At 46.2% G+C, this 18,910-nt stretch overlaps 1 protein-coding gene across 1 annotated transcript; it reads right to left on the reverse strand.

Annotated features, from left to right (window-relative positions):
* Positions 1 to 376: 376 nt before the first annotated feature.
* On the reverse strand, positions 377 to 17,299 carry LOC121293364 (amphoterin-induced protein 2-like). The gene is made up of 3 exons (XM_041216368.1): positions 16,985 to 17,299; positions 4,198 to 4,682; positions 377 to 3,754 (listed from the first exon to the last, which is right to left on the reverse strand). Exon 3 carries the CDS (start codon positions 3,674 to 3,676, stop codon positions 2,123 to 2,125), a length of 1,554 nt encoding a protein of 517 aa, XP_041072302.1. The 5' UTR covers positions 3,677 to 3,754; positions 4,198 to 4,682; positions 16,985 to 17,299; the 3' UTR covers positions 377 to 2,122.
* Positions 17,300 to 18,910: the final 1,611 nt, after the last annotated feature.

Raw genomic sequence — 18,910 nt, forward strand, 5'->3', positions numbered from 1 at the left:
CTCTCTACCCCAGGAGCCAGCAAGTAAAGACGACAGGGTTCGTTTTTTGGGCTTCCCGCATGGCAAGTACCCTACTTGCCACTGGGTGAATACCAGCGGTGGTAGGATAGGGGACCCTTAGGTGGCCATTGATGCCCACTTAAGATCTTCAATTGGTGGCAGGGCAGGGGCCATCCATGAGCCTTCCTGCCATGGACTGGATTGGGACATAGTTGGGAAGGCAGTGAGGTCCCCAACTGCCATCTTCCAGCCTGATTAGATGCTCCCTGCCACCCAATATGCCAATGGGGAAAGACATTAAATTCTGCCTAAAAGTGCAACTAAACTACATCTAACAGAGGATAAAATAGAATCAAATGTGAGGAAACTATTGCACTTATTTTTGTCTGTTTTTGTATTTCCAGTAGCATAATTCTGTTTCAAATCTACAATTTTGAAAACCAGATATTAATTACAAACTAAGACAATGGATATCAAAGGCCATTTTAGATATCATACACATTATACAATAAAATTTCTAAGCTTATGGTAACAAAGATAAATATCCCCCACAGTAAGTTGATACTACAAAATACTGCATTTACAGACTTGTATATATCTTTTAAGTACATCAGTACAAACTAATCATTTCACATTCAGAGTACTTTGTTTTCGACTATCCATTTTGATACTTGGAAAAAGTTAAATAATTTAATTTTAAAGATTATAAATAATACATAATGGAATAAATGATTATAGAATCTCTTTTATTATTATTTAATTTATTTTTGTAATTCCACCCCATTTCCCTGGCCTCTTAAATTAGATAGAACTGTCTGTTCCTGGCAGCATTAATGCTACTCCTTGGCTATAACCACTGAGAAGGATGCTTGATATGAGAAAGGAACCACTGGAGGATTCCTGCTAGACTCCCTAGACAGCCTTGTAGCTGAAGCTGAGCTGATGAAGCTTATCCGGTTGGGAATGCTGAACATGAGCATCTTCTGAGACTGGAGCTTAAGCTGGCATTGGCCAGCTACGAGTCCAATAATTTCATCACGTATTAACTGGGTCATTACATTGGAATCCTCCTGTTGCAGGGTTTCAATGTGTAGACTTCAATATTCTTGTTAATGACCTGCTGCTCTTAATGCTGGTAATTCTTCAATTTTACTGATGCTACAATGGTATGAAAAGGACTGACTCTTAGAACTGAGGTCACTGAAATTTGCCAATTTTATTGTCATGGGATAAAATAATGTGTTGTTCATTACAGCATATATTAGAAGTGTGAACAAGGTGTGGGCGGTGCTTTAGATTTTTGTATAAAAGTTTAATTTATACTCTATACTATAAACTTAGGCTCCTAGTCAATATGAGTATAGCACTGAGGAGATAAATGATCCTGTACATGTTTATCGTCAACAAGCTGGCTAGAATAATGGTCTGTCACCGGAATTTTTTGAAATGTAATTCGTGGCAAAGGTTTATGAAAAATTGAAAGTAGCAACAGTGTACTGAATTTGTGTGGCAAAGATTAATCATTTTACATAGCTTCATTGGTTATTAGAGCAAAATTAGCATTGCATATTATCTGCCGGTGTGTCTGAAGCGGATGCAGGTCCATTAATGAGGCTTCATTGTACTCACGGCTTCTAAGGATTTAGTAAAGCATCACTAGGTTTATTCCATCACAATAAGCTCTTTAAAAGGGCTATGTCAACTTGAGAGAAAGAATTGTGAAAATGCAACCTAGACATTGCTGTAAAATAACTTCATCACAGCATCTCACCTGTGTGTCAAGTTGATTTTTTGTGGGGAGGGGCATTTTTAATCTCTGGCAAGTAAAGCTGCCAGGACAATATGCGGAATTCAGCATATATAGATAGAGTGATATGTGTTTTTACCCCCATGAAGGATCTTCCACATTCCAAAAATTGAGTAGATTTTCAAAGATCCCCTTCAAGGTGACATAGCCCTGTTAACATTCAAGACAGCAGAATTGTTCTTCAGTCTGGTTTTCACATTTCCATGAACAAGGAGATTTACCATGAATGCCAATGTTATGAGGTGACAGGTCCTCTCAATGTGTCTAATTGGCAGCAGTCTAGCTCCTGACAAAGCCACATCCATGATATTTGGATTATGCCATGATCAGTTTATCTGAGAACACAGAACTGATGGAGTCAACATCAGCTTTTCCTCTTTTGGCTTTCAGGATCTTTTCAGCCATGCTGTGATTGGTAGGAAGCAGTTTCATTTTCCCATTCTGTCCCTTTAGTGGCTCTTTAACTGGCTCCAGGAAGACCACCCGCTTGCAAGTGCTGGCTTTCCTTTCTCCACCGACTTCATGTGAGGGAGTGGTGCTCAGGATTGAAGAGTGAGCGCTGTTCCCATTTGGCTTTCTGTGTTTCTGCTTGGCTTTGCACCAGCAACGGCAAGGTGTCAAATATAGATAAATCAAGACCAAAATAATGCTAGCTAGGCAGGCAGAGAGGGTTGTGAAAGCTGTGTTAAAGGTTTGTGAATGCTGCCCGTTTTGTGTAAAATTGTGCACCTTCAGTGTCACCTCTACCGTCTCGTTTAGCATTCGTCTGCTGTTAATTGCTATACAGGAGTAGGTCCCTTCATCTTCAGGTTGAACCTGTTGAATCTCAAGGCTTCCATTCAATAATACCTGCAGACCCTGATCTTGAATGCCTGGCTGCAACGTATCATTCCTGGGTGTGACCCATAAGACATTTGTGTTTGAATCCAGTATCTTGCTGTCACAGTTTATCACTAGTCTTTCCCCTAAGTGGGCCTCATAAATCAGCCCCAAGGCATGAAAGGATCCATTCATAGTACTATTGGAGCAATTCAGAAGGTCATCGTGGATCAGTAAAACACTAACACTTCTCTTGGAGTCAAGCTGAAAATAACACCTATAATCATCTTTAAAATCTACCGCAGACCTAAGCCGCCAGTTATACCAGTAGGTGACCATTGTGTAAAAAGAACAATCACAGGTAAATGGGTTTGCATGCAGGTACAAACCACTCTGCAGCCTAACTGACAGTGCAGTTAACTGCAGGACTGGTACAGAAGTCAATTTGTTGAAGGACAGATCCAACAGTTCGAGCAGTGGAAGTTTAGACTTTCCTTTATACAACTGCAAGGGAAAGTGTGAGATCAAGTTCTGACTGAGATATAATTTACGGAGTTTGTACAAACCTTCAAAAGCTCCGGCGCTAACCTGTGCCACCTGATTATTGTAAAGAAGTAGGGTCTCCAGGGAATTCAAACCTTGAAATGATGAGTCGTCCAATATTTTCAGCTTGTTGGAGGATAGGTCTAGATACCTCAGTTGTGGGGTGGGAGTGAAGGCCCCTCTGGAGAGGAAATCAATGCTGTTGTGATTGAGAATGAGGATTTTCAGCCTGTCTAAGATGGCAGGAGCCCAGTTAGAACCAAGTATGCTGATACTGTTATAGCTAACATCCAAGCTGGTCACAACTTTATGGAGCGTCCTTGGCACAGCGGTCAGGTTTTTATTACTGCATGTAATGATATCACTAGCACAAATGCAGACTGGAGGACAGATTACAGAAGCATTGCCTGTCAGACAGGCACAAAGCAGCAGCAGCACAAATCTTTGGGATTTTAAGGTGAGACCTCTGAGAGCAGAGGAGAAGGCTGGGTGGTGCGAGCACATCATGGCCACCTCTCAACCGTCTTCCAGTGATCCTTGCCGTAGGATGTACATGGAGCCGATCCCATAGGACTGAGTGTGTGACTGGGAAAAAGAAACACCACCAAGTTCATCCCAGGTACAAAAAAACTGCAACAACCAAGCAGAATAATATTAGTTGAGCATCTATTTTAAATATTTAGCAAATAATCTACTCTTGTGCAAACCACTTTATGCAATGTAATTTAATAATTATTCTAGTTTTTATACCTGAGATTCATCTTCCAGGTAAGCCCTATCATCACAGGTGGATGACCTCTACTTTAAGATTGCATGTAAATCCTTCTAAATATTTATCTTTGGCTCCAAAAATTACTTTTAAGACTTTAGCCGAATTTTAACTCATAAGGGATAAAGGTAAAACATGAATGATTCAGCAGAAGGATTGTTAAAATTTTTGCATACATACTTACAATGGTAACAATAAAATAAGTAAAGTTAGGGAATGGTATGCAAGCATATTGAACATGGAATATAAAAAAAACTACCTTAAATCTGAAGAAGAGGAAGAAGTAGCTGAAAGATCCTGATGATAGTTGATCGCAGATCATAGACATTTAATGTTTGAAACAATGAACATGTCTCCTGCTGCTGTTAGAAGCTGACCATTGGTCTATTTTTATCCTATTTTCTGAACTTTCAAAGTACAGAAGCAGGGTAGACTGTGTTTGGATTCTGTCTCCCTCGTATTCCATTTTACAACAGACTGCTGCATGTAACACTAGGGAGACGAGCGAAGAGCCAGCAAGTGACGACTGCCTATCATCAGTTAACCGAGATTGGCTGAACACATCAGGGTGGGAACCTGTCAAAGATTACAGATGCAGATAGAGAGAGGGGGCGGAGTTGTAGTTATCACATTATGTTGATTGGCAGAAAGTACTGGAGCTCTACTCCTTCATGTTTACCGTTTCATGCTGAATTTCCGCAGGCTTTGATTTCGATGCTGCTTCCCTTTTGACCACGCTGCAAGCTATTTCATGCAGAAGCAATGGAGCTGATATAAGTAGGCTTTAGACTAGCTTCTTTAAGCACAGAGAATGTTCAAGCAACCAGCAGCAAGTGATTTAGAGTGATCGCAGGAGGTTCCTGTCTGTCAGGAATCTGGGTAAGGGATTAATTAACATGCTACGTGCCATCCTTTGGTCACAGCAACCAGCTCTTGTTGCTAAGATTCTGAATTGTCATTTGCAGGAAGTATTGGATTTCACTAAATGAAAAAAAACATCCAGAAAAAGATGGTCTTTTCTGTTCACATTATTACAAATGAATGGCTTAATTAGCAAATGCCAGATATTTAAAATGCTGTCGGGTTGTTCTTTTTAAAGAAATCGGGTTACTTGCTGGTGCCAATCTGTCCCTAAAATGCCAAACTGTAAAAAGGTTGCTATCCTTGCAGCTCACGCTATCGTTCCACTCTTAATGTTGCAGCTGGCACTGTAGCTTTTACAGTATATGTACCGATATAAAATAGGAGGAAATCAAAACGGGATAGGGCAAGTCATTTATTTCAACTGTCTCCGCAAGTTTCTCAAATATTCAGGGCTCTTTCCGATAGTTTCCATGCCCAGTTATCAGATCTAATTTTCTATTTTTACGTCAGCAAATAAAACAAAACTTTATTGGATGATTAACAGTCATATCCTGTAAAGCACAGTGTTGAGAAAGTTTTATCCTTTTATAAACTTGTGTCCATTTTGTAAATGATTTTGTAAATGAAAACAATTCCTATGGATTTTGGGAACAGACTAACAGGGTAATGTGAAGGAAAGAATATATAATATTCAGATTCAGAATATCTATATGCTAAAATAAATAATATGAAGATTCAGTGGCATTCAGATGCTAGGTATTCAATAAGGACATAAAAACAAAAAAAACTGCGGATGCTGGAAATCCAAAACAAAAACAGAATTACCTGGAAAAACTCAGCAGGTCTGGCAGCATCGGCGGAGAAGAAAAGAGTTGACGTTTCGAGTCCTCGTGACCCTTCGACAGAACTAGGCTGAGCGTCAACTCGCAGACACTTCCTCCTACCTCTCCCTGGACCATGACCCCACCACTGAACATCAAGCCATTGTTTCCAGGACTGTCACTGACCTCATCTCCTCTGGGGATCTCCCTCCCATTTATTCAATAAGGACAGTTTGTTTTAACTCAGACACAGTTCCGAGGTTATGATTAGACTTTTCCTTAGCTTCCAATATTTTTCCAGGTATTTCTTTGGTGATTTTCTTCTTGTGCGAAGGTGTAATGTGAAAGCATTGAAAGATATTTTTAATCCAAGGTACCTATAAAGAGATAAAACACCTAGCCATTAAAGGAAAATATGTGCAGTGCATAGGGAAAAATCCTGGATCTAACATTTGCAACTTTGCTTTTCACTTTTTGTGATTTTTTAAATGACCAATTTCCACACATACTTGTGTTGCTTTTAAGGTTTCTGTTAATGTGTTCCTCTCTCGGCTGGTTTTCTTACCTTCCTTTCTCTTGCATACAGCACAGCTCTTATGTAATTTCTGTCAGTCTCTGTATTTTTCCCTCTGTCTTTTCTTCCCTATTTTCTGTTTCTGCCCTTATATATATATTTTTTCTCTTTTTATGTTCGCAATTGCTTCCTCTCTTTTTTAGTCTCTCCACTTCCTTGCCTGAGATTGAGGCCTCCCTTAGGAAGCCAGCCCTCATCACTGGCACAGCTTCCATTCTGGTAAAAACAAAAATAAAAACAAAAAAACCAAAAAAACTGCAGATGCTGGAAATTCAAAACAAAAACAGAATTACCTGGAAAAACTCAGCAGGTCTGGCAGCAATGGCGGAGAAGAAAAGAGTTGACGTTTCGAGTCCTCATGACCCTATCCATTCTGGTAGTTGTGACCAACAACCTCTGAAACCCTTGAGATGAGATGTTCAGGCACTCCTTGATTGTCATTTTACCAGTTTGCAGGGCAAATGGGAACCCAAACCCATTTGGGATATGCTGGACTCTTGCCAGAACTAGGTTTTCAGATTTTCTTTCATGTTTGCAGTATCTGCGGTATTTTGCCGTTTGTTCACTGTTGTTTAATTCACTGCCATTTCACTTCCAGAAATGTCCGCCTTGAAGGAGTGTTACTCTTCTCTTTGATGTGATTTCCATTTGTCCCTTTTACCTGGTTCATCATCATTGCTGTCTCTTTCCCTGCTTAGCTATAATCACGTTAAGGCCTGTTTTCATAGCGCCTGCTCCAAGCTCTGACTCATTGCAGTTGGGATCAGCTTAAATTTCACCCTTCCCATTTCAGAACCACCCTCGATCACCGCTATCTCCCTGATATTCAACAAAGAGTTCTCGCTGATTCCTGAAATCAACTCTCTTCACCATCCAATACTACCAACATGTTCTCAGACTTTCTCTTCAGAAGCATCCACTCATTTGACTTCAGAGCTGAACTATTCCCAGTTCTGACAAAGGATCCATACTTGAAATGTTATGTTTGTTCTCTCTATGGAAGTTGAGGGTTTCTGGCATATTCTGTCTTTGATTTACAGCATCTGCAATACTGTATTTTTTGTTCAAAGTATTTATAAATATTTCCTATGTTAGGCAGATAAGAATGTACTTGTCCATTTTATTCTGGACTGAATTGTCATAAAGACAGAAAGCTTCTCTGTCATTACAAATATGACTACAGAGGCCCGGGTCTGGGCATCCCACCCCAAAACACAGCACCTGCCATTTTCATGATGGGGGCGGGGGGAAATGGGGGTAGGTTCCAAATTGCACTTCCGTGGTTCAAGGAGGCAGCTGCCCATATAAAACAGCAGCTACCTCCAGTCATGTCGGATTTTCATCAGCTGGGAGTGAGAAACATAATGTGTGCAGATGAGATGTGGTAGGAGCAGGTCTAAACTTTGTGGAGTTGCTTGGATAGATCAGGTACCCTTTTGGAGAAGTAAGGCACACTTTTGGGTATGGTCGAGGACCATCTTTGGGGGAGGTCAGGTGCCCTTTGGGAAAGGTAAGGTGTCTTTTGGGACTGGTAAAATTAGACATGAATGTGCGTAAATAGTGCATAAACTCATTGAAACTGTCAAGCTCATTGGAGCTGGCAAAAGGAACTATCAAAAGGAACTTTCAAGCTGTCAAACACCTGCCCTTTAACTTTTTAGATAAAGTATCTGCAGTGTTTAAAAAAAAATCAGTGTTTGCTATTGCACTCTGTTTGTTGACATAAAATTGAGGGTTATCATTATTAAATTTGTGCTGCATGACAGATTTCACAAACTTCCATGATCACAAGCGGTTGCCTCTCAGTTCAAAATGTGGTTGACAGCTCCAAGTGGTTATAAACTCTTTGATGTGGGGCCATGAATTCCAATGTTTGTTTTTATAATGGATTAAAGCAAGTTAAATGTACTGAGTGGGTTTTTATCAACGACAGTGTTTTATTTGAAATAGTGAATTCTTTAGTCGACATTTAAGAACTATTTTATCTCATCTCAACATGGGTCCAGAGGTCTGCGCATGGCAGATGCTGGGTGAGTTGGCATGATAGGTTTAAGGAAAAAAAGTTGCGGGTGAGGGGCATGGGTTTGCATGAGCTGGCACTAAGCTGGCATAGAGACTGTCAAAAGCCAAGGGGGATGAGGGAATAGGCTGGAGTGGAGGATCTGAGGGGTCATGGGTGGCATGAGTTGGCATGGCTGGGGCATGGGGAGTGTGTGGAGGGGGGGTGAGGTGGTATAAGGGGTGAAGGCTGGAGGGCTCTTTCATGTTTCATCGCTATTTTTAAAAACTTCGACGCAGTACTGGTGTCCCAAGGTAGGCCTTCCCCAAGTTTGCCTCTGCACCTGGCGGCCTCTGGACTTGTTCCAGGGTCGCTCACCTCTACTCCCATTTTTAACCACCCCTGCCGCCACACCAGCCCCCAACTCCCACCCCGGACCAAAGATCTGACTTCCGGAACACTTACTATCAGGCCGGATTTGTGGAGCCAAGAATTGAACTGAATCTGCGCTCCCACCAGAGGAGGGTGAATTCAGGCCTCAATAAAAAATAATTTCCTAAGCAAATGTTTTATTTAAGTATGCAGTTGTTTGCAGGAATTTATCAAAAATATATATAATTTTTCTATTTATTTATGGGATGTGGGTGTCGCTGGCTAGGCCAGCATTTTTTGCCCATTCCTAATTGCCCTTGGGAAGGTGGTGGTGAGCTGCCTTCTTGAACCGCTGCAGCCCCTGTTGTGTGGTTACACCCAGAGTGCTAATAGGGAGGGATTTCCAGGATTTTGACCCAGCGACAGTGAAGGAACGGTGATATATTTCTAGGTCAGGATGATGAGTGGCTTGGAGGGGAACTTTCAGGTGGTGGTGTTCCCATGTGTCTGCTGCCCTTGTCCTTCTAAGTGGCAGCTGGTTTGGAAGTGCATCTTGTAGATGATACATGCTGCTGCTACAGTGCGTCAGTGGTGGAGGGAGTGAATGTTTGTGGATATGGTGCCAATCCAGCAGGCTGCTTTGTCCTGAATGGCGTCAAGCTTCTTGAGTGATGTTCGAGCTGCACTCATCCAGGTAAGCTGAGAGTATTCCATCACATTCTTGACTTGTGACTTGTAGATAGTGGACAGGCATTGGGGAGTCAGGAGGTGAGCTACTCACTGCAGGTTGCCTAGCCTCTGATCTGCTCTTGAAGCCATAGTATTTATGTAGCTGGTCCAGTTCAATTTCTAGTCAATGGTAAGCCCCCAGGATGTTGATAGTGGGGGATTCAGTGATGGTAATGCCATTGAATGTCAAGGGGCGATGGTTAGATTCTCTCTTGTTGGAGATGGTCATTGCCTGGTACTTGTATGGTGTGAATGTCACTTGCCACTTGTCAGCCCATGGATATTGTCCAGGTCTTGCTGCATTTAGACATGGACTGTTTCAATATCTGAGGACTAGCGAATGATGCCAACAAAATGGAACAGTTGTTACATAGACAACATAGTAATTATATCAAAGTATAGTTTGTTGTTTATTAGTATGAATCCCATCAGAAATTCCAAGAAAAGTTACAGGCCTGCATGAATATTGCTGTTCAACTACACTACAGGTTTTTACAAAGTGTTTCACTGTTCCTTATGGTCAGTCTTGAAGAGCTAGTTTGATAATCCTCTGTAAGTTGCTACAGAGATAATCACAACTAGGCCTCACAGCAAATTAAATGAAGATATGAGGTTTAGAAATATATGGGGTGGAATTTTCCGTGCCCACCGGTGGCCAGTGTGATAGTTGGCATGAGGAGGCAATGTGGCAAGATCAGTTTCATGATAAAAACAAAAACAGAATTACCTGGAGAAACTCAGCAGGTCTGGCAGCATCGGCGGAGAAGAAAAGAGTTGACGTTTCGAGTCCTCATGACCCTTCGTCGAAGGGTCATGAGGACTCGAAACGTCAACTCTTTTCTTCTCCGCCGATGCTGCCAGACCTGCTGAGTTTTTCCAGGTAATTCTGTTTTTGTTTTTGTTTTGGATTTCCAGCATCCGCAGTTTTTTTGTTTTTATCTCAGTTTCATGATGGCGGGAAGGCAGGTTGGGATTGTCCGTTCAGCCCGCCAACGGCGAGCCACATCTCCTGCCATCGGTCATCAGGAACCTCATCGTAATACGTCAGCATATCATTATCAGGCCGTCCTGCCAGGCTCTTGCACTCCTGCTGGATCGTCCATTCCACAGTGGGGAAGTACGCCGACGTGTTTCACAACAGCACAGAGGTGACCTGCACTTGGCAGCCTGCACTTTGGGTGAATTGGAGGTGTGTGCACAGCAACATTCTGCAGAGCTCGCCAGGGTCGGCTGTTGCTTTCCAGGATTCAGGGATGCTGGGGGGCAGGGGTTAACTGCTGCCCTGCATCTGAGGCGAATCTTGAGGATGAGGGGGAGCGGGGGGGCAGGTGCAGCCTTGCCGTTGAATATAGCACATAAGTATTTGGGATGGAGGTGGGGTAGGGTGGGCAAGGGAAGTGGCCACGCGTTTGGATACCTGTACAAAGTGACTACTCTTCTGCAGCTGAGACAGTCCAGGTATAGCCACATTGAAATTATGGGCTCGGACTACTAGCTTATCTGCCCACTCAAGCAACACAGAGACATCAAAGTGCCACCAATTTCTCCAGAGCTCTCTGCATCCCCCTCATCCACCAACGCCCCCCCACCCCCCACCCCCCTACAGTCCCCCCATCACCCCCACCCCTGTACCCCCCCACCCCCGACACAGACTGAAAATTTATGAGCACTTTAGTGGACCTCAGAGCAGATGGACAGCGCACATTGTACAATCTCCTTGCTAAAGCTGGCCATGTAGTAGTCACTGTTGGAGGCGCTCACAGACTCTTGCAATGTCAGTATCCCGGTCTGGAACAGTCTCCCCCATGGTTCAAGCTAACAGGGCAGCCATGCACAGTAATTTCTGGCCATCCAAGTGGTGGCCAGCATTCTCGAGGAAGTGCTAAAGGGCTGTTACACTTAACCAGGATAGGTTCTTAGTACACCCATGCTAACCACGTGTCTCTCTCTTTTATCCTGCAGGAGGAGTTCATCAGCATCATGGAGTCTGGTGAATTAGCAGTATGCCTGATGGCCTACAGAGCACGAAGAAGATGGAGGAGAGAGCGACTGAAGCTCCTGGCTGCACAGAGGCAGGAGCAGCAACCTCAGGAAGAAGGGGTGGCTGGGGTGCCATGCAAGAGCCACAGAAATCCATTGCAGGCGGGCATCTAGCGACTCCCAGTGCCTATAGACGCCGCCTTTCATTGCTGCAGATGACCGAGAACCAGTCACCGAAGACTGCGAATGTCTAGAGACCTGGTCACTCACATTTGCCAGTTACTGCAGGATTTGATGCCACGGGGACATGGAGGTCATCCACTGCCGGTGGCTGTGAAAGTGACTGCTGTGCTCAATTTCAATGCCAGTGGCTCCTTTCAGGGCTCCACAGGTGACCTCTGTGGGATCTCTCAAGCCTCCACCCACAAGTGCACCCATGAGGTCATGGATGCCATCTTTGCGAGGGCACACAACTTTGTGCATTTTGCCCAGGACCAGGACACCCATGATGCAAGAGCAATTGGATTCGCCTAGCTCATGGGTGCAGGGTGTGATTGACTGCACTCCTGTGGTGCTCAGATCTCCATCACAACACACAGGGGCTTCCAGTTGCTGAATGTGCAGCTGGTGTGCAACAACCAGATACACATCCTGCAGGTGTGCGCATGGTTTCCAGGGAGTGTGCACGACACCTACATCCTCAGTTGGCCACAGGTTTCACAGAGGCTGCAGGGTTGGCTCCTCGTGAACAAGGGCCAGCAGAGGCCATGGCTGATGACACCCAAGTGACGGCCTCAGACTGCAGCAGTGAGACGCTATAATGAGGCTCATGCTGCAGCTCGTAACTCGGTGGAACAGACCATCGGGATGCTGAAGATGAGGATCTGGTGCCTGGACCGATCTGGTGGAGCCCTGAAATACAGCCTGCAGGGGGTATTACGCATTGCCATCGTCTGCTGCGCCCTTTACAACCTGGCGCTGCAACGGGGTGAGGAGCTGGCTGAAGGGGAAATGGAGGAGCTGCACGTCTCCTCCAATGAGGAGGATGCCGATGGGATGAGGCTGAGAGGTCCTTGGAGGTGGCAATGATGGAGATGAAGCCCTCACACTGGCCAGACCAGGTAGGCATGCTCAGGAGGCCCTCATAGCTGCTAGAGTTGTGGAGAATGATGATGACGGCATGCAGTGAGGTGACGCCATAATTCCTCACATCGCATTTGTGAATGTTTGTCTCCAGCTTAGCTTATGGCAGCGTGAATACCCTCCGTGAAAATGCTCCTGTCATGGAGATGCAGTGGAGGCCCTAATTGTCGCTCGTTTGCAGGAGGATGACAACATGCAGTGAGGACACTCCATAACCCTTCACACAGCCTCTGAGAATGGCTGACTCCTGTCTGGCTGCGGGCAGCTCACTTGTGCTCCATGATCAGGATCATATCACACAAACGCAGTCATGAAATTTTAGAAGCATCTGAAGCTCTGCATTCAACACCGGAGCCCTTCAGGAGCTGGAGCACAGCATCAATGGCCACAGATGCTGAAGAGATGGGGGTCAGCCCTGCCCTAAAGGTGCTGAGAGCACATCAAGAGAATGAGTGAACCCTGTGGTGCCTGCCCTCTACATTCTGTCAGCAATGACAAGCACCACCGAGGTGCAGTAATGTTTCCAGGGAGTGTGAGGCCAGACCATCACTGTGGTCTGAAGGCTGCACAGAGCACAGGGAAGAGGCCCTGGACTGAGACATCTGCCTTTATCTTCTGCAGAAAGGATTCACATCTGTGAGACAAGATCACTGCTCATCAGAACAAGGAACCATAGGCAGGGAGACATTCTTGGGAGTTTATTGACAACAGTGAACAGTATGTACAAGTGATTAACATCCGTGCCCAGGCTGTGCAACTAATTCTTCTAAACTGTCCTAACCCTGCCGCTACGTCTTGGCACTCCCCAGACATCCACAGCAGAGGTGGAGGCAGCCTGCTGACTGCAGCACCCTGTTTGTGATGACTTTGGAGGGTATGCTCTGGAGGGCCGAGACTTGGAGAGCTCCGGCCTGCTTTCGGGGTCCTGCCATGTGGCAGTGGCACCCTCTTCGGCCTGTGGAGCTGGAGCTGCTGAGGTCACAGGAAGAGGGTAGTTGGTTGGGCTGGACACTCGCTTGGATGGATGGGCCCGGAGTGTGCACCTACAGATCCTCCTCCCTATGGGTGCTTGGGGGCCCCAGGCTGACTCCTTGAGGAGCAGGGGTAGTTAGAGTGAGATTGAGCTGCCCGGCACCCCTCTTGCATACAAACCATTGGAGGCCAAGTATAGCATTAGTGATGGAGTTGAGCACGTGCAGCAGTGCAGGAGCAAAGTTCTAGACCAAGATCTCCATTGCGGCCGACATCCTACCAGTGTTGACCTCGGTGCGTTGGCATGCCGGCGCTATCACCTCAGACTGAAGACGGGTGGACTCCTCCATCATACAGCGGACATCCGTTCCAACGTTCCAGAGCTTGCTTTTGCAGCTCCAACAACTGTGACATGACTGAGTCCAGAGGCTCATCATCTGACTTGGACTCAGTAAACCTCAGGCCTCCAGCAGTCCTCCAAGTGCCAGACACCTGGGAAATCTCTACCACCACTTGCTGTGGAACAGATAGTGCGATGTGCTCACCAGGTTGTGATCCCGAGGGTACTCTAAGGCTAGGTCACACCGAGGTGTGTGTCTCTGTGCTGTTGGAGGGTGGGTGAGCGCTGTGACTGGACTTCAGGGAAGATGCCTTCAGATTCCTCTTCAGAAGTTTCTTCGGGGCTTGATTGGAGGCCCTGGGTCATGGACTCTGTTGGTTGTTTGGCAGATGTGCCTTCGAAAGCAAGGGAGATAATTAGTACATGGCAGTGGCCTATGAGAGAGGACACATCACTCACGGCATGGTTGCCTGATGGATGTTGCACTGCTGGATCTTCATTCGGTAGAGCTCACCGTCAGCACAGGAATGGTCTAGATCACCACTGGACAGCCAGATGGCTGTTTCCAAAGTCCATGAGGACCTTGATTTTGGGCATTCCGCCACCAGTCTGTGACCTCTCTCCCTTGTTGTGTGCCAGCTTGTCCTGCATGGATAGAGAGGGAGAAAGTGTAAGCAGGATGCCTGCCAGGCCAGGTGACACATATATCTGGCCTGTATAGTTGTTGAGTGGTCCCGTGGATGGGATGAGGACAATGAAGGTGTGTGTGAGAGAATGAATGGTGATGTCCCTTGAACTGGCAGTGAGTGGGATCCCTGTGGACATTTGATGGGTTTGTGAGTGTGTGAGTTGAGAGTGATGAAAAGAGTAACTTACCCTGGCAGAACAGAGGAGATCATTCATCTCCTTGCAGCACTGGGTGGCTGTCCTCTTCTGAAGGGTGTTGGCACCACTGCCAGCACCTCCCAAGCCAGATTGGTCATGTTGCTGCCCATCCTGCAGCATGAGCGGGGGTACAGGACATCCTGGTAGGCCCCACAGCATCCAAACATCATTCAAGAGACCTGTCATTAAATGGGGTGGGGGCGGGGCTGGTGGTGGCTGCAATCTTCTTCAGTTTTAGGGCCACGTCTTCTGTGCAGCAGTGGTGAGCTGGAAGCATTGAGATGTGTGCTTGTGGCTGGACTTTAAACATGGCACCCAGCATGATGCAGCTGCGTTTTTCCCAGGAATAATGAGGCAGATTTGGGGTGCTGCGGCGTGAAAACCCACCATTGCGCCCGACGGATAAACCAGCAATTTACCCGTCCGTTACTGCACTTAGTGCAAATTTGGGAATTTCCCATCCATGGTGTAAACTGATATATGCAAGTATGAAGTAAACTTCTCAAATGAAATACCAAATGAAAGTAGCACAAAATCAAACAAGATCGATACTTCAGACAATGGTTTTAAATTGCCATCTGAGTATAAAGCTGGTGTTGCATTTTAACCGGGCATTACAGAAACTGCCTGACTTTTATCACCATTTAATTTAATTCTCTTTGAATTTGAATTGATTTAGATTTGATAATGGGCACATAACCTGGAGCTGTTTTATGTTCGTGTGGCATGTTGAAAATTCAGTCTTTTTTTAAAAACTATTTCACAGGATGTGGGTCTCGCTGGCTGGGTCAGCATTTATTGCCCATCCCTAATTGCCCTTGAGAAGATGGTGGTGAGCTGCCTTCTTGAACCGCTGCAGTCCCATGTGGTGTAGGTACACCCACAGTGCTGTTAGGAAGGGAGTTCCAGGATTTTGACCCAGTGACAGTGAAGGAATGGTGATATATTTCCAAGTCAGGATGATGAGTGACTTGTGTGGAACTTCCAGGTGGTGGTGTTCCCATGTGTCTGCTGCCCTTGTCCTTCTTGGTGGTAGAGGTCATGGATTTGGAAGGTGCTGTTGAAGAAGCTTCAATGAGTTGCTGTAGTGCATCTTATAGATGGTACACATGCTGTTACTGTGCATTGTGTCTGTTGTCTGTAATTCCCAAATGGAAATAACATTTACTTTAAAATTTATCAAATGCTTCTCCTATCTCTTCCTTCCCTTTCTGATGCACCATCTCATGCACCAAAACCTCACCAACATGGCCATTCTAAATGTGTGAGCCCAGGCAGTTAGCGTTGGCAGGCTGAAATGAAAACAGAAAGTGCTGTAAAAACTCAGAAGGTCTGACAGCATCTGTGAAGAAAGGATTGTCCATACCCACCTGCAGCAGGTTTGATGGCGAGCGAGTGGGGGCAATGCGGTGGGAGCTGGAAAATCGGTTGCCCGTTAGCGTAAAATGACAGTGGGATCTTGCCGCCTGCAATGGCAGGTCATCATTCCCGCCAGAGGCTGGTCTGAAACTGATCTACATCCCATTAATAGGATGCAGATGAAGGCCCGGCCGGAATCGCAACCCCCTCCCTGCCAGCTCGATTGTCCGCACATCTGGTGGGAAATCATGCTCGTCCAGAACACCAGCGTGGCGTGTACATGTCGGCGCCTAACTGAAGAAGGCCTGGGGCACTCACGGAGATTCGAAGCGATGATGGAAGCCTCTAGCGACTGCACCCTGAACTCCATGTGCAGCAGGGGGTGGGTGGAGCATCAACCATGTCGATCTTCTCTGTGCAGCAGTTTCCAGGAGGTGGTTGTTCTCGGGGCAGCAGGTTCTTCCAGGAGGTGGATCTTCGAGATGAAGGTGGAAGGCTGCAGGGGGGGTAGTGGTGGGTGGCAATGGTTTGTGCTGGGATTGGGGGGTGGGATTAGGTGGTGGGGACAGGAATGGGGCGAGTGTGGAGGTCTAGAGGGTGTAAGCAGTTGCTGTCCCTGTTCCCCTCCTACAATGGTTCTTGGGCTTTAGGATCTTATAGAAAACTAAATTGCACAGGCACAGTGTTTGGCTCAACTGCATTGGAGCGGCTTATTAGAAATAAACATCTTAACGCCCTAATACAAAACTCTAAGCTGGTTTAAGTGAGACAACACCTTGATTGGTTTGTCCGATTTAAATCCCTCCACGATTCAACCTCATCTCCCAACCAAAACACATAAAGTCACCATAACTTATTAGAAAAAACCTTTACTGGAGAAACCACAGGCAAAACCCCATGTTTCTGCCCCAGCCGTGCTTAGTTCAGACCCAAACCCCCTGGTTTTGGTCGCTACCCTTAAGTTACTTTAACCTCTCAGCCCCAATAGCCCTTGCATTTGGTTGATACCTTACAATCCTCCACACGGTTGGTCCTTCCGATGAGCACTGTAGGTCCGCTATCCAGGGTGACCCTTCCCGACTCTCCTTCCTGACTGCAGTGTCAAACCCTTCGCTCTTGTCTTTTTTATGATGATCCTTATTGAAATATCATGAACACATTTCCTGAGGCCATCCTGCTGGATGGTTAGTGCTTGGCACCTTCTTTGATCCTTCAAGTCTGTTCCAGACAGACCTACTCAGCGCTGGTGTTGTTTCTACAACTGAAAACAGTTACACCAAGGTAAAGTATCCCTGGCTTCAAAGCTGATCTTTATATGGAAGGTTCCTCTCCTTCAATGACAGGAGTGAATGGATGTGGTCTGGAGCCACATTGTGACAATGGCCTCCTTCATTTTCTTAATTAGGTTACATGATAGTGGTTATCTTGTGTTCACTGCTGTGGTGATGTATTAAATTCCAGTCCTTTTAATAGTATCAGTTCTATTGTGATGTTGGAATGTCTGAGATTAACCCCCACCCCACAGTGTAGCCAGCCCTGCCTCGGTGTGTTTTGTTTTGAGGCTGGGATTTCATTCACAGTACTTGTGTCTGTGGGGGTTTTGGGGTTCTTCCATCACATTTTATACAGTCCAGTCGCAGGGGATTCTGATCCCACAAGGGGGTCAGGGGTGGTCGGTGGTGGTAGGGGAAAGAGAGAGATTTTGCAGGGGTCATGGAATGGGTGAGCTGGTATGGCGCAGGAGTGTGGGAAGGGCTGTGATGGAGGGTGCTGGATGAGAGTTGGGTCATCAAGGGTGGGCAGGGAGGCAGGTCAGTTCAACTGGACAACTGAAGGGGAACACCAGCAAGTAGTACTTACAATGTTAAGATGAGAGTGTAAAGGGTAAAGGCTCAGCGTGCATAGGAGACACAGAACTCACAAGGGTCCTGGCAAAGACCTTTGCCTCCCTGCACATGCCTGATTCTAGGGGACATGGGGTAACCCTCAGTCAATGGTGGGGAGCGTGGTGGAGGAGTACACAGGCTTAAGGACCATTACAAATAAACCATGTCAGACATGATTAAAGTACAAGTGAACTATATTTACAAAAGTTTGATAAGTGTAACAATCGTAGCGCATCCATGCAACCGCTTGTGAAATCAGAACTTCTTAATTCTTCATTCCCTACCTCTTCCCCTAACTGCTCCTCTGACAGGGGTGGAGGCAGCCTGCTGACCAGTTGGCCCTGTTGCTTCGGATGACCTTGGTGACCGTCCTTTGGAGACCTCAGGCCTGGAAGGCCCCGGCTTACTTTGGCTGTCCTGCTGTGTGCCAGTTGCTCCCTCTGCGGTCACAGAGGACGAGGCTGAAGGGGTCAGAGGCAAGGGGGATTCGGAAGGGCTGGGCACTCTCAGTGAGTCCTGACTGGAGGTGCCAGGGGTGTCTACTGCTGCTCCTGGTCCTTTTTCATGCTCGAAGGTTCCTGCTTGATTCCTTGAGGGGAAGGGGCAAGTGGAGGGAGGTTGAGGTGCCTCCTCCTCCTTCACATAGCCACTTAAAAGCTCTCCCATGGCTACAGCAATGAAGTTCAGGTCTGTGCGCATCTCCAGCAGAATTTACTGGACCAGGTTCTCCATGGAGTCCGCCACCCTATCCATGGATACCTCCGTGCGTGCATATGTTGGCACCACTTCATCAGGCAGCAGGCGGACAGATTCCTTCACCTCGTGCCATGCTGTTCAGGGCCTCCTACATCAATGCCTGATTTGCCCTGTCTCTTGCTGGCTCTTCAGCATCTCTTCGAAGGCCGATTCTAGACACTTGTCATCAGGTGTGAACCCCACAGATGCCTCTTCCCCAGCACTCCTGCAAATGCCGGTGGACTTAGCTGACCCTGCCTCCTCCTGCTGTGGACACGTATCTGTGCAGTGACCGTCAGGATGTGCGATCCTT

Source organism: Carcharodon carcharias, chromosome 21 (assembly GCF_017639515.1).
Source record: "Carcharodon carcharias isolate sCarCar2 chromosome 21, sCarCar2.pri, whole genome shotgun sequence".
Classification (NCBI taxonomy): domain Eukaryota; kingdom Metazoa; phylum Chordata; class Chondrichthyes; order Lamniformes; family Lamnidae; genus Carcharodon; species Carcharodon carcharias.